This window comes from Muntiacus reevesi, chromosome 1 (genome assembly GCF_963930625.1).
Source record: "Muntiacus reevesi chromosome 1, mMunRee1.1, whole genome shotgun sequence".
Classification (NCBI taxonomy): domain Eukaryota; kingdom Metazoa; phylum Chordata; class Mammalia; order Artiodactyla; family Cervidae; genus Muntiacus; species Muntiacus reevesi.
The window spans coordinates 28,635,352-28,661,941 of record NC_089249.1 but is presented as its reverse complement, the minus strand read 5'-3'; the positions used below and the strand labels follow the sequence as shown (position 1 = coordinate 28,661,941).

Genomic DNA, 26,590 nt, shown 5'->3' with positions numbered 1-26,590 from the left:
AAGGAATAGGAATTTTTAGTGCAATGGAAAGTTTTACATAAATGACGGATATGATTTGATTTACATTTTAAGATCACTGTAACTACTATATAGAAGATGGATTGTAGGGAGACTGGGGTAGAGGTAGGGTATTCAGTAATGAGCCTCTTCTGTAATCCATGTCATATCATGGTGCATTTGACAAGAGTGTCTGACAAGAGAACGAAAAAACTGATGGATTTTGGAAGTGGAACCAATAGAACTTGCTGTTGTATATAACAGAAGTGAACAAAAGGGAAGAGTCACATGTGACTCCTAAGGTTTTAAAAATGTACTAACTGTAAATAGTTATTCTTTGAAGTGGAACAAAAATCCGTCTCTTAGGGAGTTTCCTGGCAGTCCAATGGTTAGGACTTGGTACTTCCACTGCCAAGGTTCAATCCCTGGTCAGGGAACTGAGATCCCATAAGTTGTGTGGCATGGTCCAAAAAAAAAAAATCTTTTTTTTAAAATCTGCCTCTTGCAGTTGCTATATATTAATTATAATCCTATTCCTGGTAACCTGTAAAGGAAATCCATTCACACCATCAAATGGTGGAAGATAAGACTTCTTTTTTATTTGTCTAAATATTTCAAATGTTTTCAAACACTGTTAGGGGAAGCACACTGACTGAAACCACCCATCCTGGCCAGGCACCATAGTAACCATTCGCATGAGCTATTTTACAATAGGAGGTCCTGGTAAGGAACATGGAACTAATAAGCCACCACCAACCAGAAGAGTTTGGGAAAGGTGAAAAGGAGATGCCACATGTCCAACCACCTCCCAGCATCCTTCTCACTGGCATCCATCTTGGCTGAACAAGGCATGCACCACCAGGAAGGACTCAGAGTCAGAATGATTGGCTAAAGACGACCTGGAAACTAACCCCATCACCATAAAACCGCGAACCACATGGCAGCGCAGTTCTTCTGGTTTCCATTACCCTACTGCTCTCCACATGGGTGCCCTTTCCCAATAAAATCTCTTGCTTTGTCAGCACATGTGTCTCCTCAGACAACTCATTTCCAAGTGTTAGACAAGAGCCCAGTTTTGGGCCCTGGAAGGGGTCCCCCTTCCTGCAACATCACTACATAAGTAAGGGAGGTTTAGAGCCCTTTACTACCTCAGACGCTCACTTCTGAATGCTTTTATTTTGATGATGTGTTTTTCCATGAAGCATATCCACCAACAAACAAAAAAAAAGATGCGGTTGACCCATCACTCATTGGAAAAGACCCTGATGCTGGGAAAGATTGAAGGCAGGAGGAGAAGAGGATGAAAAAGGATGAGATGGTTGGATGGCACCACCGACTCAATGGATGTGAGTGTGAGGAAGCTCCCACAGACAATGAAGGACAGGGAAGCCTGGCATGCTGCAGTCCATGGGGTTGCATTGAGTTGGACATGACTTGGTGACTGAACAACAAAAACCCATCACAAAGCAGAATTTGCTTTTCACTTTTTCATCTTAGACAATAGCTTTTATTAATGTATTTTTCAAAGACATTTCATTGTCACTGTCCCTCAAAATCTAGTATATTAATACTTAGTGATGGTGTAAACTAGGATAAAGTTAAGACTGTAAGAAAAGTATAAATGGTCAAATGGGGATGAGTTCAGATCTGAACCTGTAAGTCAGAAATGGCTTTAATGGAGAAATTTGAACAATAAAAATTTTCAAGTAATGGAAAAGATACTGACAAATGGCAATGGTGAAAACTGGAGAGAAGGTGAGAAGCAGTGAGCAACAAGTCAAAAGAGGAGGCAGGGCTGTGCTGGCAAGGCCACAAATGTGGCAATGAGGAATCCATCCTTAGCTTATTGGACAAAGGGATGCTGCTGAAGGCTGAGGACTTTGTTGTTGATGTTTTTGAAACAACAGAATTTCACATCAAGATTATTCTGGTAGCATATTTTTTTAAGTGAGGAAAGAACACAGCATGCCTATGTGGTCCAGAAAGGAAGCAAAGAGGAGTCAAACTAGGCCATTATGGAGTAGGAGAAGGGGACAAAGAAGACAGATAGTTTCTTAACTGTTCAGTTGGAAACAACAAATGGGGAAGTGGAAAGAAATATGCTTGCCATTTGCAGTGCCATGGATGGACCTAGAAATTATCATACTTAGTGAAGTGAGTCAGACAGGGAGAGACAAATATCATATGATATCACTTATATGTGAAATTCTAGAAAATGATGTAAATGAACTTAACAAAACAGAAACAGACTCACAGACATAGAAAAAAAATTAATGGTTATCCCAACAGATCACAGAAGAAAACAAAAAGGAAATCAAAATATGCATAGAAACAAATGAAAATGAAAACACAACCCAAAACCTATGGGATTCAATTCAATAAAAGCAGTGGTAAGAGGAAGGATCATAGCAATACAAGCTTACCTCAAGAAACAAGAAAAACATCAAATAAATAACCTAACTTTACACCTAAAGCAACTAGAAAAAGAAGAAATCAAGAATCCCAAACTTAGTAGAAGGAAATAAATCATAAAAATCAGAGCAGAAATAAATGAAAAAGAAACAAAGGAGACTATAGCAAAATCAACAAAACTAAAAGCTGGTTCTTTGAGAAGATTATAAAATAGGCAAACCATTAGCCAGATTCATCAAGGAAAAAGGGAGAAGAATCAAGTCAATAAAATTAGAAATTAAAGTGGAGAAATCATGACAACACAGAAATAGAAAGGATCATAAGAGACTACTATCAGCATCTATATGCCAATAAAATGGACAACCTGGAAGAAATGAACGAATTCTTAGAGAGGTATAACCTTCCAAAACTGAACCAGGAAAAAACAGAAAATCTTAGACCTATCACAAGCATGGAAATCGAAACTGTAATCAAAAATCTTCCAACAAACAAAAGTCCAGGACCAGATGGCTTCACAGGTGAATTCTACCAAAAATTTAGAGAAGAGCTAACACCTATCCTACTCAAACTCTTCCAGAAAAATGCAGAGGAAGGGAAACTCCCAAACTCATTCTATGAGGCCACCATCACCCTAATACCAAAACCAGACAAACATGCCACAAAAAAAGAAAACTGCAGGCCAATTATCACTGATGAACATAGATGCAAAAATCCTCAACAAAATTCTAGCAAACAGAATCCAACAACATATTAAAAAGATCATACATCATGACCAAGCGGGCTTTATCCCAGGAATGCAAGGAGAACAGACTTGTAGACTCTGTGGGAGAAGCTGAGAGTGGGATGATTTGAGAGAATAGCACTGAAACATGTATATTACTATATGTGAAACAGATGACCAGTCTAACTTCGAAGCATGAAAGAGGGTACTCAAAGCTGGTGCACTGGGAGAACCCAGAGGGATGGGAAGCAGGGGTGGTTCGGGACGGGGGGACACTTGTACACCCATGGCTGATTCAAGTCAATGTATGGCAAAAGCTGTACAACATTGTAAAGTAATTAGCCTCCAATTAAAATAAATAAATTTTTAAAAATAAATAAAAATAATATATTTTTAAAAAGAAAACAAATTAATGGTTATAAAGGGGAAAAGTGGCAGGGGGCAGGGGGAGTGATAAACTAGGAGTTTGGGGTTAACATATACACACTACTGCACATAAAACCTTAGTAGATAACCAACAAGATTCTACTATATAGCACAAGGAACTATATTCATTAAATTCCAATAACCTATAATGGAAAAGAACCTGGAAAAGTGTGTCTGTGTGTGCATACACAAATGTATGCACAACTGAACACTTGGCTGGGCACCTGAAACACTGCAAATCAAGTATATTTCAATTAAAAAACACATGCTTTCACACAAAGATAAAACTGAGATTTTATACCAAAGCATTCTTCCAAACCTACTTTGATTATTGACTTGATATTTTTTGGACTTCCTTTCACATGTGTCTCTATAGCATGCAAAAAGAGACGAAAATCTCCTGCTAAATCATGTAAGAGTAAAGGAAATGGTAGAAAATGAAGTCCTGTAACATAGAAATAAATTCTGTTCTTACACTGATAGAGCTTCAGTGACTCTTTTAAACTTCCCAAGTTGTGCTACCTGCTCTGTAAGAACCGGCCTGACTACACAGGGAACAACACCGGAAGTGCAACTCAGATGGAAGATACAGCCTGGCACCTCACTTGTGGCTTGGAGCTCTTCATCTCTCAATTTGTAAGTGGTATGAACAGCATACCCTCCATGCCCCATGTTTTCCTCCGCTGTATTTGTTGAATATCAACGCTTAGGGAGGAAGAGAAGGAGACAAAAAGGAAGTGAAAAAAAAGTGGGGGGAGGAGAAAGAGGAAAGGGGAGAGAAGAAGCAGGAAGATGAGGAGGATGGAGGGAGACTGCCTTAAAACATAAAATACAGAAATATACTTGACAGCAAAGACAAGGCAAAAATATTCCTTTGTAAAAACAAATCATCATATTTCTTTGCTTTTCCTTTAGATTATCTTTTGATGGTTAGTACACTTCCCAGCTGACTGGGTCAAAATGAAAATGCTTTTAATATTGTTTCTTTACAATTTGAGATCTATTATTAAAAACTCAGAAGTTACAGGAAAGCATGAACAATAGAACCATTCTACCACCCAGCAATAACCTGTGTTAATACTTTATTTATATCCTGCTGGACACTTTGCTGTGTGCATTTTCAAAACAAAATTTAGGTTTTCTTTTGTGTTTTTTATTTTTGACAGTACATAGGATAGCCTGGGCTTCACTGTGACTCAGATGGTAAAGAATCGCCTACAGTGCAAGAGACTTGGGTTTGATCCCTGAATCAGGAAGATCCCCTGGATAAGGGAATGGCAACTCACTCCAGTATTCTTGCCTGGAGAATCCCAGGGACAGAGGAGCCTGGTGGGCTACAGTCCATGGGGTCACAAAGAGTCGCACACGACTGAGCGACTAAGCCTTTCACTTTCATGATGGCCTCTTCCTTTTCTTCCTGAACAATTCTGTCCTAGGGCTTCCCTTGTGGCTCAGCTGGTAAAGAGTCTGCCTGCAATATGGGACCTGGGTTCGATCCCTGGGTTGGGAAGATCCCCAAGAGAAGGGAAAGGCCATCCACTCCAGTATTCGGGCCTGGAGAAATTCACGGACTGTATAGTCCATGGGGCTGCAAAGAGTCAGACACAACTGAGCTACTTTCACACACATCCTATCTTAAAACCTGGAGGCGGAGCAGAGCAAAGTCAAGTACCAACGCTGGGCAAGGAGTGCATTAGGGGCTGAGGTGGTCCAGAGTGTTCGAACCCAGAAGGGAGTGGAAGGCATGTGCCTAGGAGGCGCCCTGGAATGGTGAATCAGACTTAGGAAAGGAAGCTGGCCACACTGGTGGACAGCCTGGCACGGTGACAAAGGTGATAAGTGTATCCATGCTAACAAGCGACCCAGCACAGAATCAGAGGCCACTGGCAAGAGAGCAATAGCGTGATGGCAACCAGTGGGATGTGAGGAGGAAGCTTCCACAAGAAGGAGGCAGACGCCAAGCTGTCAGAGGACACAGCCTTGCGGGGTGCGGCCCCGCATGGGGTGCCCAGGCCCAAGTGGAGCGGGAAGAGAGTGTATGCAAAGAAGGAGTCCCATTTGAAAGCAGTGAAATTAGAGAAAGTGGAGAACTGGCATCCTTATAAGTTGAATTTTATAATCCAAAAATAGTATTTATTTATTAAATCTTATAAATTTAACATAATTTAAATAAATCCATTGGTTAAATTTAAACAAAATCCATTTGCTAAATTAAAAATTAAGTTAAAATCATTTATTAAAAATTCAAACAAATCATTTATTAAAATCTTTTATATCCTTCAAAATAGCAATATAATTTTATTCTCTCATGTTTCTTATTTTGCCTAAAACATTATTTTTATTGTTGTGACATATTTTTTCAAATGTATTCTCTCTTTGGGATATATAGAAGATCTACCAAGTCTAATACTTATTAATAATTTACAATCACCTAGATGAACTCTATTCATCTCTTATCTCTAATAATTTTCAATTGATCCTCAGGTTATAACTCCTTTTGAATGTATTCAAATTAAAATTGGGCCACCATTACATTTTGTCAATATTAAATTACTTAAACCAAACTGCACACAGGGAGAAGAGACTAAAATATTTCAAGTGGTCATTAATTAGTTAAACCATTTATTCATTTATCAAATATTTACTGAGCACATACTGTAATCCTGGCCAAGTTAACTGATCTAGATAATTCTGTTTCCCCAGCTGTAAAATGTAAATAAGCAATGAGCCTACCTAAGGATTAAATGAGATAATACATGTAAATTGCTTAGCATGGCAAATGTGTATGCTGACAAATGTCAGCAGTGATGATGACCACAATAATGAAATATACTATAAGCTGCCCTTTCCAATGCCTCCAATGCCTGCAGAACCATCATTAGCTGAGAAGAATGATTCAGCTCCTGTTTGTTTTCTGAAGTCCAGTCCAGTCTATATTTCTTTCCCTCCTCCTTTCTGCCATCTAGAACAGTCCAAATTTACTTCAAAAAAAAAAAAAAAAAGGAGAGAATTCTGAAAAATACTTTCTAGAATGCACTAACCTTCCCTTAAATGTTATTCTCTGGCATTCCATTTTATCTGTAATTTCTGAAGCCTCCTATGGATAATAGAGGCTCAAATAAACTTGGACAGATTTCACACAAAATTTAGAAAACTAAAAATCCCTCAAGAAGTCCTCCTGCTGCATGCAGATATTAATATATTAGGCTACTTAACAGACAATTCCATAATAAAATCTCAGATAACAAAAACAAATTCATTTGTGCAATATTCTACTGAGCTATATTAAAGCACTGTAAAAAATATTAACTTAAGATTAGAAATATAATAATTTAAAAATAAGTATTTTAAAAATATTTAAAATGAAGAAATTTAATTATTATACTCTCCTCCCTAAAAGGATGCAATGTTCAGAATTGTTTGCTCATCTCTGCTCTTACCTTTAGAGAAGTCACACAAGCTGCTTTATACTGCCTATTAGACAAAAGCCTGACTTCTTTTACATAATGTGAAGTAAGTAAAATCTGACACTCCAACTTACCCACTTCAGCCAAAGTTCTGATACAGGACTCCACTGAGGCTTTCTGGGCCGGATTTGGCCAGGTGCAATTATAAATTCTGAAGGCAGACTGGAGCAGCTGAATAAAAACTGGCTGATGTGTCTGAAAACAGAAAGAGGTAAACAGGTCATCAAACCATTAACCCTCCTGATAATCTATTCATTATCAAAACAGGCCCATCAAAATAAAATACAATCTTGTCTTTTAAGTTTCAGTGCTATTTAATGAACATCGCATTCAACAGATATTTATTATGTACTCATCTCATGACAAGAACCACATTAGATATGGTAGAAAATTCATTATTTTACCTATATTCTTAACCTGGAAAATATGACCTTTCTTGAAGCCAATGATATGAATTTAAGTATACTTTTATAATTCCTGGTTATTTCTAAGTATAAACAGAACATGGATTAGAAAATGGCAACCCACACCAGTATTCTTGCCTGGAAAATTACATGGACAGAGGAGCCTATTGGGCACAGTTCATGGGGCCACAGAGAGTCAGACATGACCGAGCAACCAAGGACGCATAAATAGAACAGGGGCTTTGGGCTTATTTGTTTGTTTCACTGATTGTGTGTTTAGGTTTCATATGATGAACAAGTAGAGGAGACAGCAATTTTGACCTACAAAAACAATTTTACATGATTTTAACAGTCCGAAAGTTTTCCCTAAAAAGGTATAACTGAAATAGTATTTTTATAAGAGCAATATACAATCACTGTAGAATATTTGGCAACCAAACAAATGAAAATCACCAATAATCCTAACAAGTAAAGATAATTAGTATCAACGTTTTTAAGGGAATTACTTACTGAGTTTTTCTATGTATATATGCACATATATTCTTTATATGCACAAACCTGGAGGGCACTATAATGCAATTCTGTGGCCTATTTCACTTTATATGGCTTTATGATGGTTTCCCTTAGTCATCATTTTTTCTTTTAAACCATGGCTTTTAATTGTGATATAATAAGCCATCTATAGATACACCACAATTTATTTAGCTAATCTCCTGCTTGAGGACATTTGAGGTTGACATCAAATTTTAAGTATTTGTAAATGAAAGTGAAAGTGTTAGTCACTCAGTCGTGTCTGACTCTTTGCGACCCCATGGACTGTACGCCGCCAGGCTCCTCCGTCCATGAAATTCTCCAGATAAGAACAATGGAGTGGGTTGCTATTTCCTTTTCCAGGGAATTTTCCCAAACCACAGATGGAACCCAGATCTCCCACACTGCAGGTATTTTCTTTTCCATCTAAGCCACCAAGGTAGTTAATTTCCTGCTGTGGACGTTTAAAGTTGACATCAATTTTTAAGTATCATAAATACTTCAGTGAAAATCTTAGTATATAAATCCATGCTGATTCTTTCAGGATTTACTAAGTGGAATTATTGAGTCAAAATGTCTATCCGATTAAGCAATCATACCAGTTTGACACATGGGAAACAGTCAATCTACAGTTGTGAAAGTTCCTATTTTGCTTAGAGAGAGCAAAAAGAATGCAGCTTGAAGTTTCATTTATTGAAAATAAAGATTGGGGAACTCAGAAAGGGGCATAACAGTGAATACTATGAAAGAAGACTGATCTTTAGAGGGTAGAAAAGGACTTTCTGGCCATGTTAAATTTTTTTCCATTCAAATAAGGTACAGAAATTCTGTGTGACAGGATGCTTTTTCCTTTTCGGTAATGTTACCTGGAGGCTGGTACTGTTGTCTGAAAACGGTGAATTAAAGAAGCCGCTCACAATATTCATTATTGACTCGGTAACACACTTTTCCAAAAAGGTGTCTGCATGCTTCCTGTCTGTGGTTGTGTTGCAAACCTGGAACGAGAAGCCAAACAACTCAGTGCGTTCCATCACATCTTTGATTTACAACTCAATATTGGAACCTTCAAAAAATTGTCCTGAAATGGTTTATTTCTCCTGCTTTTGAAAGTTGCTTTGAATAAAAATATTCCTGCCTAAAATCCATTCCAAGTTTATCATTCAGTAGTGGCTTCGTCTTTAAGTTTGGCCCAGAGTTCTTTCACAGACCACTGCCCCTTCTTCCTGATCTGCTTCTCTTTCCTCCTGCACACAGCCTTCTCCCTCCATCCTCAAGCCTGGCTTTGCTGGAAAATACTTTTCCACTTGATGTGAGGAAAATAAAAAGGAAACAGCCATTGTAAGTACAAGAAAGTGGTGAAGGTGATTATTGATGGCTCATATCTCTATACATTTTCACCTCTAATAAGTGGCCCATATGGGAGGATGTGAACACAGAAAATACCTGGAAAGAAAAACAGAAACATAAGCAAAGGGCAAACCCTTGCCAGCAATTTTGACTTGTTCGTCCACAGATTATCTGGTAAGTTCAGAAGATCTGTGCTCGTGCCTTCCTCTCTGAGCAAAGGGAACATCAACAAAGATCGCGGGCTCTGACCTTCAAGTGGGAGTAAATGAGGCCAAAGTTGGTTATCCTGCTAAACAAACTGTAAATTTCCAAGCATGTCAGAGTAGACAAATTGCAAAAGCTAAGATACACAATTGAAACCAAATGAAAGTGTTGGGTGGTAGGAAAAAAAATGGAGTTAAAAAAATAAAAAGAAGTGAGCAAGGGAACATAGGATGTGAGAAAAGACTCAAGGATGGGCAGAGAGAGAGAGAACATTTAAATATTCACAAGATTACAATGGATCAATATAGTGGCCAGATGTTCCAAATGTTCTTAGACAATTCCAAATTTTTACCTAATTTATTCTTTTCATTAAGGCGATTAATCAAAAAAGTAAGAAAATGTAATTTAATCAGATATTCCTTTAAAACCCTGTACACAAGTAAAATCACCAAAGAGAGTAACTCCCTTCTCAAACTGTGTGTCCCAGTGTTTTGTTTTGGAAAACAAGTGTCCACTGAAAGGAGAGAGAAGAAAGGGTACAGGGTTTGTTTTGCTAAGTCACCTTCCCTCCAGTAGGGGCATCTCACCTTTTTCCCATCTATTAAATGACACCTGCCTGACAGGGGTGTTATCAGAACTAAAAGGTTGTCAGTAACTTAGTGATAAAGAAACTGCCTGCCAATGCAGGACAGACAAGAGACACAGGTTTGATCCCTGGGTTGGGAAGATCCCCTGGAGGAGGAAATGGCAACCTACTCCAGTATTCTTGCTTGAAGAATCCCATGGACAGAGGAGCCTGGTTGGCCACAGTCCATGGGGTCACAGAGTAGAACAAAATAGAGCACACACACACAATCTCATAGCTATGTGGGAATGACACAATTAATGGCAATAAATTATGCTGTTATGTCATCTTTTAGTTATTGTTCTAGCACATAATGCAATGCCTGATAAATACAAAATGATCAATAAATGTTTATGAAATGAATGACCAGCTAATTTTTTAAATGAAAGAATAACAGAGAATAAGAAAGGATTCGTTTTATCTTAGGTTAACTAAGGGTTAGATTCTATTTGTGGAACATCTGACCTTGGATTAAAATTTAATGTGATCACTGAACTAATATAAAATTGATTTTCCCATGATGGATATAAAGTAGGATTTATTTCATTTAATATCTTTATGGCACTGGCTCTTACGGTGATTTTTTCTGATACACAGGATAAAAATACATTAAATTTGGGTAGGTGGTTAAAAATTCCACCATAACCAGCCCAAGGATGCTTCTTCCTCATCAAGGAAGAACAACTGACATTTCACCAACTGAATGGGGGTATTTGCAGCTACCATAGAATCACATTGCATTATCTGCAACTGAACATTTGCTAAAGAATCCCCCAGATTTGCTTTAGTCTGTGGACAAATTAAAGGAATCTATTTCTAGATGAAGGCTTTCCTCAAAATCCTGGTTGTGGAAATTCTAGGTTTATGCAACTGTGTGGAACCTATTTCTCAATTTATTTGGACAAGAAATTCACATAAATCGTTCAAGATACTTTTTCTGCCACAGATGAATAACTTTTTCACCTCTAGAGCCTGCATCTTACATTGTGACATTAAGGGCGGGCAGTCTCTTTCCCATAAAGACTAGAAATAGCTCAAATAAAATCACACCACATTAAATTAATCTTATGTATAATACATGTGTTTTTAAAGTTTCTGTTTGCAGACATTATTCATATACTATTATTTCCTATCAAATATTCCTATGTACCATCAATATCTAAACACATATTTCAAAAGGCTATTCCATAGATTCCACTCTAATGCACCATTATGCTTTAATCTGTTTTTGGAGTGAGTTGAAGTGTATTAATTGCTCAGTTGTGTCTGACTCTCTGCGACCCATGCCTGCTAGGTTCCTCTGTCCATAGAATTCTCCAGACAAGAATACTAGAGTGTGTAGAAATTCCCTTCTCCAGGGGATCTTCCCAACCCAAGGATCAAACCCAGGCATCTTGCATTGCAGGCATATTCTTTATTGTCTGAGCCACCAGGGAAGCCCAATCACAGTTTAAATCTCTCCACAAATCTCTGGTATATATCATTATTTTTTAAATATTTTAATTCTATAAGAATGATTCTCAATTTGTAATGTGCTTTACACTGGGGGAAAAAAAATCCACCTTTGTTATTCTTTCCAAGAAAAAACTCCATCTTTTGAAATACCTGTCTTCATCTACTTTCAGATGAATCTTACCTCATATCAGTCAAATTTCATGGACTATCACTTAGCGAAATTAACTATTAAATTAAAACTATTACACAGGAGTTAGAACAGTGAACCAAAAAAAAAAAAAAAAAAAAAAGAAAAAAAGTCTATACTCTATTAGATCTCTAATTCTAATCAAGAGATGCACTATAAATAAATTAACAAACATATAAGTGGTAAAAATAGAGAAAACAAATAGGCTCCTGAGAAAAATAAAGGGCAAGTAGTACAGGGAATGCAGCAGGAGGAGTAGGTATAGGGAAGGATTACTATTTTATCTATTAATAAATTGCTTGGAGAACTTCTCTGTATAAGGCCACATTTTAACAAAGAACTGAGGAAATAGCCATGGAAGTTTCTGGGGGAAGAGCAAGTAAAAATCTGTCTCCACAGACAGACACACAGTAGGCATTTAAAACTGTTGGCTGAACAATATTAAGTGTAATTTCTAGATATAATTATTTCTGAAACTTCTCCTCTATTATATATGATGTCCCTTCTCTCTTGTGCTCTAAAAGTGATTGATATCTTTCAAAGATGACAAATTGAGCTAAATAAGTTATCATATATATGCTGCAGTAGCCCTGTCCCTAGGACTGTCTGTAATGATAGAAAACTATATCTGGCATGTTCAAGATAGTAAACACTAGGTATGCGCTTACTGAGCACTTGAAATGGATTTTTTATTCTATTTTTTTAAGCTTTTATTGAATTTGTTACAATATTGCTTCTGTTTTAAGTTTTTTGACTTTTGGGCCACAAGGCATGTGGGATCTCAACTCCCTAACCAGGGATCAAACCTGCGCCCCCTGTATTGGAAGGCTCAGTTCTGACCACTAGACTGCCAGAAAAATCTCTTTTATTCTATTTTATCTAGCTAAAATTAAAATTTAAATGTGGCAAATTATTAACCTATCAGATAGGGCAGCTCATACCAGTAACACTTTGATCATACAGACCAAGGAATACAAATCTTAAAGTCATTTTTCATTCCTCCATAGGCATTAAAAATGTTTTTGTAAATATCTGAGGAAATATCTCTTATTTATTTTAATATGCATTCTTTTATTTATGAGGCCAAAACTTTTTCAAACATTTGCTTTTTATACTTCCTTTTTATGTGAGTCATCTGTGCCTACACTCAATCGGCTTTCTTAGAATTTTAAATTTATTTTTAAAAAAGAACATATATTGATGTTAAGATAGCAAATGTAGGAACCCTGTAACAAAATAGAAAAACACAAAATGGAAAACAAAAATTATCCATAGTTCTAAAATCTGAACAAAACCATGGTTAACATCTTGGAATCTTTTCTTCTAATCTTCTTGCTCTGCCCTATATATTTTACATAATTGAAATAATCCTGGATAATCAGCTTTTTATTCTCCTTCTTATACTCATTACTCAATCATTGGCACTCTCATATCATTAAAAATCTTCAAAAACTAGTCACAATGACACTATATCTTCAATCTTGCAGATATATCATAATTTGTTGAACCATTTCTCTATTAATTAAATACATAAATTATTTCCTACTGTATTTTATTATAAAAGTATGTTGAACTTTCTTGACCATAAATCCTTGCTATCATTGTTAATTATTTCCTGAGGACAGATTCTTGGAAGGTAAATTACTTGACACATTAAAAAGATATGAAGGGTTTTTTTTAATGTACTAAAAAAATGTTTTTCCAAAAGATGGCATAAATTTATTCTCATCAGCAAGAAATGTGAACCAATATTTAGTATTATCCTTTTATCTTTTTATTTTTATACTTTGATAGTTATAAATTAGATCTTATTTTCCTTTGTATTTTTTTAAGTTATTAACAGCTGACTATTTTTTCAGGGATTTACTTGTATGTAACCCAGGAAATGCCTGGATTTGGCCCATTTTATCATTAGATTGCTCCTATTTTTCTTATCAATACATATATATGTTTTCTGTGTAAAGGTTATGAGCCATTTTTTAATGTAGGGTAATTTTTTCTATTTTTATGTTCTTTTATTTTTATGATGTTGAGATATATATATGTGTGTGTATATATATGTATATATATATGTTTTACATTTTCAAATAGGGAAATGCTTTTTTCATAGCTAATTTCGTCTACTGTATTTATGCTTAGAAATAACACTCTCATCCAAAACAGATAAATATACACCTACACATCCAACCATTTTTACTGTTTCACATTTATCTATTGCAATTTATACAATTATATGATGTAAGGACAGGAACTAAGTTCATTTCATCCCAAATAACCAGGTCTCCAAATGTCATTTTGATTTAGTTCAAATTAAAAATTTTTATTGAATGCCCTTATTCTATGCCTTATTCTATTCTGGGTACCTGGGATCTATCAGTGAACAACAAAATATATAAAAATCACTAGCCTGATGAAGTTTATTATTACTAATCTAATAATCCAGGGATAGGCAAACTACCATGGGTCAAATCTAGCCATATCTATTCATTTACATTTGTCTATAGCTCCTTTCCCCTCAGTAATTGTTATAAGAGTTGTGATAGGAGCCTGAAAAGCTAAAATATTAACTATCTCTCTCTTGACAAAAAAAAGTTTGCTAATCACTAAAAATTACCCTTCGCTTCCCTACTAACAGGTGATTAGTTATTATATCATAATATCTTACATAAATAAAAATCATTTTCTGGCTATTTATTCCATTCCATTGATATGCCCATTTAATTCTGTGCTAAAACCACATTTTTTTCAGATTCAATTTTTAAGTATTTTCAACTTGATATGACATTTATTTATTCATTCCACAAAAATTGGGAGGTCCCTGGCAGTCTAGTGGTCAGCACTTGATGCTTTCATTGCCCTGACCCGGGTTCAGTCCCTGGTTGAGGAACTGGGATTCCACAAGATACGCAGTGCAGTCTAAATAAATAATAACACAAATACTGAATATCTGTTATGTGTAAGACGCTGTTCCAGGTCAGATATGCAGCAGTGAACCAAACAAAATCTCTGTCCTTCTTGTGTTGAAGCAGAAACAAACACAAATACATTAAAAAAAAAAATCAGGTAAGGATAAGTTGTTTAAAGAAAAATGAAGCAGTACTTCCCCAGTGGACCAGTGGTTGAGAATGTGCCTGCCAATACAGAGGACATGGGTCGATCCCTGGTCCAAAAAGATCCCACGTGCCACGGAGCAACCAAACCCAAGAGCGGCAACTACTGAAGCCCCAGTACATAGAGCTAATGCTCAGCAACAAGAGATGCCAGCACAATGAGAAGTCTGTGCACCAAAAGTAAGAGTAACCTACACTTGCCGCAACTAGAGAAAGGCCACTTACAGCAACAAAAATCCAGTGCAGCCAAAAATACATAGATAAAATTTTTAAAAAGAAAAATTAAGCTCAAAAAGAGGGTACAGAAGGAAGAGATTGTTACTTAACATCGGGAAGCCAACCAAAGCCTCTCTGAAGACTTTAAGTAGGGGAGGGACCTCAAAGAAGTCTTGAGGATGGAGGGTACCTGGAGATGAGTACATCCCAGGCAGACGCAGAGATGCTGAGAAGGGAGTGAGTTTGCCATATGTAAGGAGCAGCAAGGAGGCCACCAGATGCAAGAGAGCTAGGCAAGGGGAGAACAAGAGGACGGTGGGAAGCCAGGGTGAGGTTGGGGGTGGTCATTGAAGAGAGGAGAGTCCAATCTTATACTGATTTTACTCTGTGAGGAGTCTGAGCAGAGGCGGAACCTGAACCAACATTCTTCCTCTTTTTTAATCATTATGGCTGCTGTATAGAGAAAAGATGAAGGGAGAGGGCAAGAGAAGAAGCCAGAACAACAGCTACAGCAATTATCCAGATGAGAGTTAATGGTACTCTGGTGCAGGGTGGCAACATTCAAAGTATTCAGAGGGAGTCAGATTTTGAATATTTTAAGGTTAGAGCTTGCAGAGTTTGCTAAAGGATTAAATTTAAGAGCAAGAAAATAAGATTTACAGATGACATCAAGATGTTTATGCCTGAATGCCTAGAATGAATGATGGTATTGCCATTTACTGAGATGCAAAAGACTTGAAGAGGAATTAATTTTTAGTGGGACATGAAAGTGAGTGAAGAGTTTGAGGTTCAATTGCCAACTGGAGATGTCACGTGGGCAGTGAGATATGTGAGACTTTAAGAGGAACGACCCAAGCTTCAACCAGCCTGGGATTAAAGTTAGAAGAGCAGATGAAAACAGCAAGCAAGTGACTGTGGAGACAGGAGGGAGCTAGTTTAAGGTCTGAGCCTCGCACACTTCAATATTTAGGAGCTAGGAAGATTCAGAGGAAATAGCAAAGGAGACTGAGAAGGAGTGGCCTGGTGAAGTAGAAGGCCGAGAGTAGGACTGATACCCTGGGGGCCAAGTGAGGACATGTTTCAAGGCAGAACCGATCAACTATTGTAAATACTGATGATGACTTGAAGAGTAGAAAGTACTGTGCAGGGCTTGGGCCAACCAATCACAGTGAAGAAGAGTCAAACAAGCGTTCACTCCACATGGACACCACCATTATAAATTCAGCATGAAAGTTGAAAAGAAAAGCAGAATTACAACTGAGGGAATGGTGCTACACACAAAATAATACTTACAGAATACTTACATTCTTCACTTGCCTGCCGTGCTAGCTGTTGTTGTTCAACTGCTAATTCATGTTTGACACCCTGTAAACCCATGGACTGCAGCATGCCAGGCTTCCCTGTCCTCCACTATCTCTTGGATTTTGCTCAGACTCATATCCATTGAGTCAGTGATGCTATCCAACAGGCTTTTTAGAAGGGACTTCCCTGGTGGTCCAGTGGTTAAGAATCCGCCTGCTACTACAGGGCACTTGAGTTTGATCCCTGATCGGGAAGATCCTACATGTCACGGGGTAACTAAACCCACGTGTCACAACTACTGAGCCTGCACACCTAGAGCCTGAGAGTCACAACTACCGAAGTTCACATGACCTTGAGTCCATGCTCTGCAACAAGAGAAGCCACAGCAATGAGAGAGGCCCACACACCACAACTAGAGAGTAGCCCACAGCCAAAACCAAAAACAAATAAATTTTAAAAAGAAGGCCTTAGAATGAGACTTTTCAATGGCTCATTCAACTTAAAAACCAACGAAGAAAATGATGGAATCAATTCATCAAGCAAAGAAAACCTATTGAATTCTATCAAACTAGAGAACCTGGAAAGGGTGTTCAAAAGTACATATACATTTTATCTTACTGTCATTTCCTACCTATTTGGTAAGTCACAGGGAGAAAATGCTCAAGTGATCTACTTGGAATGAAATACTCTGATTTGTCTTGTTAAGCAGCGTTTGAAGAGGCAATGACATGACACTGTGCCAGGTGTGTCTCTAAGTTATTCCTCAGTCTAATTTCATCTGCCAGTACGTCACTTAGCGTACTGTTGACCATTAGAGAATCTTGGAATTGATAGCAAAATTGGGAACATCTTCAAAAGGAAAAATAGTCTGCGGCTAACACTAACCACAGCTCGCCCCTCTCCATGTACCTTCTAATATGACTCAAATCTCCTGACTTTGCAACAACAATCAGTTATGAAGCAACGAAAAGCATTTCTGCCTTACAAATACAGATTTTAGCTGCACTGACACAGAGATCAAAGTGGGCTGTTGTTAAACGCTCTCTCTAAAAGACAGTAAAACAACGTTTCATAGGCCTAACAGCTTTGCTGTCTGTCTAAATCTGGTGTATTTACAGGACATGGATGCCGGTTCCGTCAGAAAATCACAATGGAATAAGTATATGAAACAAGCCAGTGCAAATAAACAAATTTTTTTAAAAATAATAAAAATTAAAACTAAACAAATTTGGTTTAGTAAAAACTGTCTTTTGGAAAACTTTTCTTACATGGGTCTTAACAAGATAAAAGACAAAGGAGTACAAACAGGAACATGAAATATACTAATTAAGGGACTCTTTAGAGAAATTTACCAAGAGAAAACAAAAGGAGCTCGGTGGTGCTGACTCCTGAGAAACATGAAGACAAAGGTGGAAGGTGGTATGAGGGCCACCACATATTAATATTTCATTTGCCTTTTAAACAGGATTGCTCTCCAAATTTTTACTCATCAGCGGTGTGCTGGCTTGGGCTTCCCAGGTGGCACTAGAGGTAAAGAATCTGCCTGCTAATGCAAGAGACACAGAGATGCAGGTTTGGTCCCTGGGTCAGGAAGATCCCCTGGAGGAGGAAATGGCGACCCCCTCCAATATTCCTGCCTAAAGAAATTCCATGGAGAGAGGAGTCTGACAAGCTAGACAGTCTAGGTTGCAAACAGTCAGAACAACTGAGCGACTGAGCCGGTGCCCATGCGCACACACATACATACGTGTGCTAGCTGAACCCTGCCTGAAGCACTGGGTCCCATCCTGAATGCCATGTTTAAAACACTAACAAATTAGAGAGAATTCAAAAGTGTACCGCAAAGAAGCCCAGAAATCTTAATGGAAGAGGAACCGCTGAAAGTCATGGAGAAAACAGTAGGAGACATGAGAGCTATCATGACACACTTGAGAAGTTACTCTGTGAAGAACCCTGGATTCAGCACCCCCAGGCCTTCCAGTTCTGTTACCAGCCAGGCAAGACACCCTATGCTAGCAAATTAATCTCTCGGGAACTTGGGAGCAAAATTATCAGGTCAACCTAGATGATCGTAAGTTCCTTTAAGTTGTATACCTTTATCATTTCAAACTAGATCACTAACAAGGAGACTAGCAAACACCCACATCTTTTCTGAAATGAATCATCCTATGTTGCTACAAAAGGAAAAATAGGTAAAAAATTATAAAAATTTGGATCTATATAAGGCCTTTTAACAAGTAAAGTTTTCTAGTAATGAAACCAAATGTCTCCCCCAAAAAAGAAGACTAAGGTCACTGTTAATGGAAATATACAGGCAGGTACTTAACACTGAACCGCAGCACTGCCAGTTTCTTTCAGCCCTGAGATCCTATGGTTCTCCAGGTCCAAGTTACCAAATACCTTTCCTCCAGGTTACCTTCACCTTGTCTCAGTGATGGAAATCAGTTGTCCCAGGATTTCGTAACTTTGCGATAACACCTGAATTTAGTCCATCTTTACACCAGGTTGCTGTTGCCTGCGTCCAGCTTCACCAACATGATTTCTGGGTCTTGCCTGTGTTGGGTGGTCCTCATTCAGGTCATCCTCCATATTATTATTGGGTCTTGTGGAAACTACTTGAAATTGCTTTAAAGGCTACATACAACCTTTTAATAATACCAGTGAAGTTACCATGATATGGATAAAATGGATGATAGTACCAACTCTCTTACTAAATGCCATGCCTCTGTTAAGACCTATATACCCATTATCTCATTGAATCCTCCTAGTAACACTATAAAGAATGCATTATTATTGTATTGATTTCACAAATAAGGAAATTCAGCATCAGAGGGGTAGGGGTCTTGCCCAACAAGATAACTGAAATATTAAGAGGCAGAATCTAAAGTAATTAGCCTCCAATTAAAATAAATAAAAAAATAATAAAAAAAAGAGGCAGAATCTAAATTTTAACTCTGGTCTGACTAATGCCTTTAAAATGCCTAGTCTTAACAACCCTTCTCTACTGCAGTGATTATCAAAGTGTGGTCCCTAAACCAGCATCTTCAGGATCACCTGAAAACTTGTTAAAAATGCAAAGACTTTCACTTACTGAATCAGAAACTATGGGGGTGGGGTTCAGCAATCTGTGTTCTATCAAACCCTCCACGTAATTCTGCTGCTTACTAAAGTTTGAGAATTACTGCTCTACTGAACTGAAAATTTGCCTAAAAGGCCACATTCTACTTACTTACCCTTTTTTTTTTTTTTTTGTATTTGAATTTGAAAGTGTGTGGTAGCTCCTTAAACTTTCTTCAAGGGGAGAAAAGACAAATCCTAGATGTTGAAAGTCAGATTTCCTGTCCCTTCCCTGACATAAGAAGGGTGATTCCTTGTCTTTCTCAATGAGGGGATAAGAGAGTCTTGCTTTACATATAAACAAGAGGGAGAGAAACAAGAATGAAAGAAAAAATGCTTTCTGCAATATAGTTAAGCTATTGTGGTTAGACATAAGGACTGAACAGACCAAGAAGATCCTGAAATTCCCTTAGAGCCTTTAATACTAATAACACTATGTCTACTTAATCAAAACAAAATAAAAATCCTGCCTACACACACACTTTAAAAAAAAATGTACCCCTCAGCCATATGAATAAACACATCAATGGAAAGACCATTTCCAAGGCAGCATGATCAATGACAGTTATCATTAGCTTTCTTTGGTTTAAAAATAAAAATCCTGTTGCTTTGCAGCTCGTGCTGTCTAGAGAGTGACTCTGGTCTTTTCAACCTTATCTTTAGTCCAGAGCACCGTGCAAATTTGCAAATCAGTCTGCAATATTTTTACTATCTTCCCGCACATGCAGTTTTAAACCTCAGCCGTCAGCATGTATACCGTTGTTCACTCCAAGGTCTCTGGAGATACTCGTGGCTAGTCATTTAGAAGTGCTTTCACAAGGTCACAAGGGTAAATACAAGTGGTATGTAAGTGCTGTGTAAAACAGGATGACCCCTCCACAGATGCAGGTCCACCTGAGGAAGGGAATGCGTGGCTTTGAAAGTCTACAGAAATAAAGTAAAACAGGAACTGCCTTACTTCACACACGTGTGAACACAGCAGAGCTTGAGCATACCACCCCACACCAAAGTCGAAAAAAACACATTCCACCTGCTACCCTGACTAAATATAAGAGTGTCTGGACTAGAATATGTGATTTATTCTACTATCTAAGATTGGTCCTGGATGTCTGGGTCTGCAGTTGTTTCATTATATCCCCTTTGTCCTTCCTCCTTCCAGAAAGAACTGTAAGGAGGCAGTGAGATAATGGATAAAATCAGCATCCATCCATGTGGACTCCATTAACCACCCTCCTTCACTACATCTTCGGTACATCTTAGTGAGACCCATGTAAACTACAGCACTCAGGAATGTAGGAGGCCAAAGGACTGGGACAGGCCACCGAAAGTCACAACAGGTCTAAGGAGTCAGCTATACATTATCTTCTATTAGTGAAACCCTTCATTGAACAGTACGTCCCACAATTTTAAAGGGGAAACTGGAGAAGATCCCCAGCCCCCTGTAAAAAAAAAGAAAACCTAAAATAATACAGTTTGGACATTTTGATAATTCAGCATGCTTAAAAGGGGCATAAGATATACTAACTAAAATTAAGTGCTATCAAAGATTCTGTCCTTCCTTTCTTCATTCATTCGGTCAATATTACAGAACAAAAACATATGCTAGACAGTATCAAGAAAATGCCAACCAGCTACATGTGTCCTTCCCAACCCTCAAAAAAAGCCAAACATGAGAAAATGGACTCAAAGTAAAAAGCAGACTGCATTTTGGCTGACATGAGTAAAAGCATCAGATGATTCAATTACTGGAACACACTCTCATAAGCAACAGTGGGCAGTGTTAGGTTCCAAACAGTATGGTCAAGTACCTACCTGCCTTAAAACCAAGTCAAGATATCGTGAGATTTCTTCCACCTATAGTTTGTAATTGACATGAGGCTGAATAAATTGATCTTTGCCAAATACCTTCTCTAACCAATATAAGATGCCTACTAAAATTCTGTTTATTAATAGACCAACACGATCAGTGGTAAAAATGAAAATGAACACCCTGTTGCCATATACACTGTACTGGCATTTTGTGTACATTAACTCATTAAATCTCACTCACAGTCTTGTGAAACTCAGTCACAACTTTTTGAATATAACAGATGACATCCAAACATAGCGGGTTTAATTTAAAGTTTCCATCTATTAATAGCTGCTTGATTCTATTTAGTCAAAAGCTACATCGACAACCTTACTAAACATGAAGCAGCATTTAATGGTCAAAGCATAACTTACCCTTGCCATATCCACCAAGAAGTTCTCAAATAATTTCCAAATGTGGTTACTTGTGTAGATTTCTTTCATTTCCACTTCTGTGTCAACGTAACAGTGATTAACAAAATTCACATAAGCAATTTTAACCTGTGCCAAGTTTCAAATATAAAAGAAAGTAAGTTTTCTCTACATTCTTCATTTTCAAATATCTATTAGGAACAGTTAAATAAAATTCTTATTTCCTGTAGTAAATTATAGTATGATTTGTGTCTACCCAGAGAGCATGCCTATCTCCTTTCCTTTACTGTTCCATCCCCTGGCCCAGGGTAAACACAAGACCTAGTATTCTGTTCCCCTGGGCCCAGTGATCGGTGTGAGAATGTGAACTTCATGTAAACCAAGCTTAACATATCTGAGACTCCAGTGTTCCCTTTCTCTCTCTCCCCACCTCCTTTTCCCTTCTCTGTCTCTGTCATTCATTCATTCATATTCATCCTCTTTCTCTCTCTCTCATTGTCAAATGGAACAAGATAAACCTGCCCCAAGATGCCTCTTCTCCAGGTGTGTAGAGGAAAATTATGCTCAGAAAAAAAGGGCGTGAGGCAAAAACACAAAGGAAAAGGGAACAAAAGATAGATGGAACGCTGACACGGCTTGAACCTCTTGACTCTTCTGAACAACCATCCTTCAAATTTCCAAATACTGGAGCCAATATATAAAATTCCCTTTTAAAATTTAAACGAGTCTAAATTAGGTTTCTGTCCATTGCAACCAAGAGAGATCTAATACAACGATTAAATATGTTGACTAAATAATACTGTATTGCCATTCAAAAACAATTAAACTGCTATTTCTGAGAAGAAGCAGGCTCACAGTTTACCAAAAAAATGGCATTATTTTAAGATGTATTAAAGTTTCTTTCCAGATTTAGCAAAACTTCTCATAAGAGACTGGGATGAGTCTCACCAACATATACCATTACTAAAGTGCATAGGACAATAGTTTTTGTTTTTCTTTCTTTTCTCTTTTTTTTTTCTCTCTCTCCTTGTCTTTCCTCTCTCTCTTTATGAAAATGTGATAAAGGCTGTAAATCTCTCCAGTAAAAATCACATATATTAAAAAATCAGGTAAAGAATTTCAGAGGATTCATAGAATCCAAGTTAGAACCAATGGGAATACAAGGCCAGCTTTTATGGCCTTAGAAGTTATCACTCCTTGACTGAGGTCTAAAATCTTCAACCACAGGGTGCTTGTGCCAAGGCTACATTACAGGGTAAGGAGGCGTCAGAGTCTCAGCATTCTGGAGATTCTGCAATATCTTAATTTAATTCCCCGGCAATTCTGCCAGATATAGACTATAGTTATTTCACTCAAAACTGTGTAAACTGACAACGAGAAAGGTTAAGTAACCTGTTGGAATCAGTCGCACAGGTAGGAAGTAACCGATCCAAGATTCTGACTCATTCTTCAATCCATTCACTCACTCACTCAAAACATATTTATTAAAGGTAGGCCCAGGCTCAGAGAATATAATGGTAAGTATAAACAGACCCAACTGTTACTCTCACTGAGCTTATAATCTTGGTAAAGAATGAAAAGACTACAGACATTTGTTAATCAATAAAATTCAAATGTCAAATTTCAAATTGTAGACTCTTATAGGCTCTAAAACTAGAAGCTAGGAGGGTCTTCTTTGAAGAAGTAATACTTGAATCAGAACCTAAAGGATGAAGGGGGTGAAGCAGGTGAATATAAGAGGTTAGAGTGTTATGTCAGAGAGAACTGACTGACCAGAATCAGGACTTCAAATAAAGATAGAACTCACAGTTTAATCACAACACTATGCTTCCTTTCTTTGCTACCTTACTTCAAAACAACCAAGGCATGAAGCATTCTTGGTTTGAGGTGTTAGCAATCCTACAAAATTTCATAAAAAATATACTTTCAAGTCCATCACTATGCAGGACTATTTGGAAATAGGAAACTTAACTTAACCTGGTATCTTTTAAAGTTACTGTGATTTAAAATGTTTGGGTTTAGCATATCACACATTTATAAACTTTGCAACAATACACTAGAACAGTAGAAAAAAAGAAATTATTGTCATATACATTCCTGGAAGCTTCATTAATGCACCTGGCAGACAACCAGTCTCTAGTGAGTTTTTTCCCTGCCTGTCATGCCAAACTAGGATGGAGGATAAAAGATGATGTATGAATAAAACAAAATATGTGTCCATGTTTCCAAGAAAGCATCTATTCCATAAAGCAAAGGTAAACCTAGAAAATCCAATAGTGGTCCTGAGCACCATTCTAGCCTCTGTGGATGACTGTGAGCTATTTATGAAGCATCTGTTTTATGCTCAAAACATACTAGAAGTTACAAGTAAATGTTTAAGTCTGATCACAATATCATACCTAGAAATTTCTATAGTGGAATTTCTAGAAAACTAACAGTGGTTATACTCTTAAAAGGCTTATCAACTTTCATAGTCCCTTGTAGAACAAAAAAGTAAGTTTTAATGATTTTTAAATTTCCCTACTTATATACCTAGGTACTATTCTGTGACTAAGTGTGTTATCTCATTATAAATAGCCATAGGAGGACTTCTGGTACTTACTAGAAATTAAAAACAACTCTATAGCTGCTAAGTTTTTGCCAGGCTTACCTCAGGGATGCAGTCATCATGGGTCACCACCCTCACTATGTCGTCCAGGGGCAGAAGGGAATTGCACTTGATTTCAGTGTAGACATTTTTCCCCTCTGTGCATGCTGCCAGCAGCTCCACGAGGGTGATGTGGTAGGCTAAGGGGCCACTCTCATCCCCTCGGTCTCTCTCTGAACACATCATATGGAGAAGGATGGGAAATGATGCTCTATCATTGTAAAATATCAGCACATCTTCACCCCCATTTATCAACTGAAATGATAATAAGAGAGTCTATATAGCAGTCCAAATGTTCATCCTTGCAGTTATTTCCAAAGGCTTGGTCTATGTGGAAACACGTGCATATCTTTGTAAAAATACAGATAACATTGCAAAAGCAGAACTATACCAAAGCAGGATGGCAAAAAGATTCTATTCATGTGTGAAGTGATTAATTACGAAAGTCATCAAAACCAGTTGAGGAAATATGGGAGAGGTGCGTGGCTTTGAGAATAAATGACACAGATGATTGGAAACTGTTCAATGAATTGTCAGTCACTGAAATTAAACCTGCAAAATATTCCAGTAAAGTTACTTTCTTTAACTTCAAATGGTAGATGCCATTGCCAAGTATGAGAAATCTCATAAGTCTCATTTTACTGTGAAGTAAAATATCCCCATCCCCTTCAATAGCGATGGAATAAGTAAGCAAGTACATGTAACCACATGTAACTCTACAAGAATATCAGTAGGGAATGTAGGTAAAAGCAGAGAAATAGAAAAATACAAGCTTAAAAAAAGAGAGAGAGACAAAGAATCAATTAGTAGGGGCTTCTAGGAAATAAATTTTCCTTCCTGTTTTGTTTGTATAACAAACTAACTAAAGTGGAGTTTCCAGCAGGGTGTAATTTTATTGCTAAATTGCCATAATGTCTTATTGCCTATTTGGGGGGAAAACAGTATTATTTTATTAAGGAATCCACTTTGACTGCCGTGAAGCCCAGGCTGAGTTAACAGTGATGAGTTCTGGAAGTAATAACACTCCACTCCAGACTATCACTGCTATCTTCTCTCTCTCCCTCAACTGAAAACCCAGCCTCATGAGGTCTCAATTCTCACCCTCCTATTCCTGAAAGATGCCCAGGCTAGCTATGTAAGAGGCTTCTGCAGAGAAGACAATTTTTGCCTTCCCAGGAGACAAACCCTCTACTTTGCTTTATGAGGCAGATAGCAACCCCAAACCACAGACAGGTCAGGACCTGCGCTGGCCTCAATTCTTTTTGTCTATTCTAGTACCAATTTTCTACCCTCAGTGGGAAATATTTTGGTAGGTAACACAGATTACATAATTTTTTCTCTATTTTATATGAATTGATAACATACTTAAATTGATAAGACAATTAACTGGCTTACACTGAAAGTTTTGTTGAAAGAGAAATGTATTTGTGTCAAAAATGTATATATTAACATAAAATTATAAATATTTCTTCACATATAGAAACACATCACCTAATAAGTGCCATTGGACTCGCTTAACTATTTGCTGCTTTCCCATTTTAATTCTTTCCATGATGATTTTCCAAAATCAAATTAATTGCCACATTTCTAGGCAAAAGAGAACTAATGTGAATGCAAATACAGACAGGTAAATTTTACAAATGTAAAATGCTCCTTAAATGTGTAATAACAATAATTTACATTAAAAATTCAGGACTTTACACTGTATTAACTTTGAAATTTCTATGGGGCAAGAGGGACTCACATTGTAACAATAAAGAAATTACTCCCATCCCAAATTTAAAGTGTATAATTATGAAAATTCCCCAAATCAATATGATCCACTAGGTAACTGTAGATGGTTGAAAGCTGCCCTAATCCATACAGGCCTTTAGAGAAATTAGGTCACAGAGCAGTGATCTACCCACATAAGCTCAAAGTATTCTCCAAAGTAGGCTTCCGAGGTGGTGCTAGTGGTAAAGAATCCACCTGCCAATGCAGGAGACATAAGAGATATGGGTTCAATCCCTGAGTCAGGAAGATCCCCTGGAGGAGGGCATCGCAAGCCACTCCAGCATTCTTGACTTGAGAATCGCATGGATAGAGGATCCTAGCAGGCTACATTCCATAGGGCTGCAGAGTCAGACACAACTGAAGGGACTTAGAGCACATAGGCATGCATTCTCCAAAGTGTCACTCGGTTCCTAGTAAGTAACTCATTCA

The 26,590-nt window shown here is 37.5% G+C and overlaps 1 protein-coding gene across 2 annotated transcripts in view; it reads right to left on the bottom strand.

The window, feature by feature from the left end:
* The window catches only part of ITPR2 (inositol 1,4,5-trisphosphate receptor type 2), a 562,671-nt gene that overhangs the window by 269,587 nt on the left and 266,494 nt on the right, over positions 1 to 26,590 (bottom strand). For both annotated transcript variants that reach the window (XM_065940048.1, XM_065940056.1), the window contains 4 exons: positions 24,392 to 24,643; positions 21,745 to 21,870; positions 8,825 to 8,953; positions 7,098 to 7,218 (listed from right to left, as the gene is read on the bottom strand). In XM_065940048.1, the coding sequence (XP_065796120.1) occupies positions 7,098 to 7,218; positions 8,825 to 8,953; positions 21,745 to 21,870; positions 24,392 to 24,643 (628 nt within the window). The remainder of the gene's footprint in view (positions 1 to 7,097; positions 7,219 to 8,824; positions 8,954 to 21,744; positions 21,871 to 24,391; positions 24,644 to 26,590) is intronic.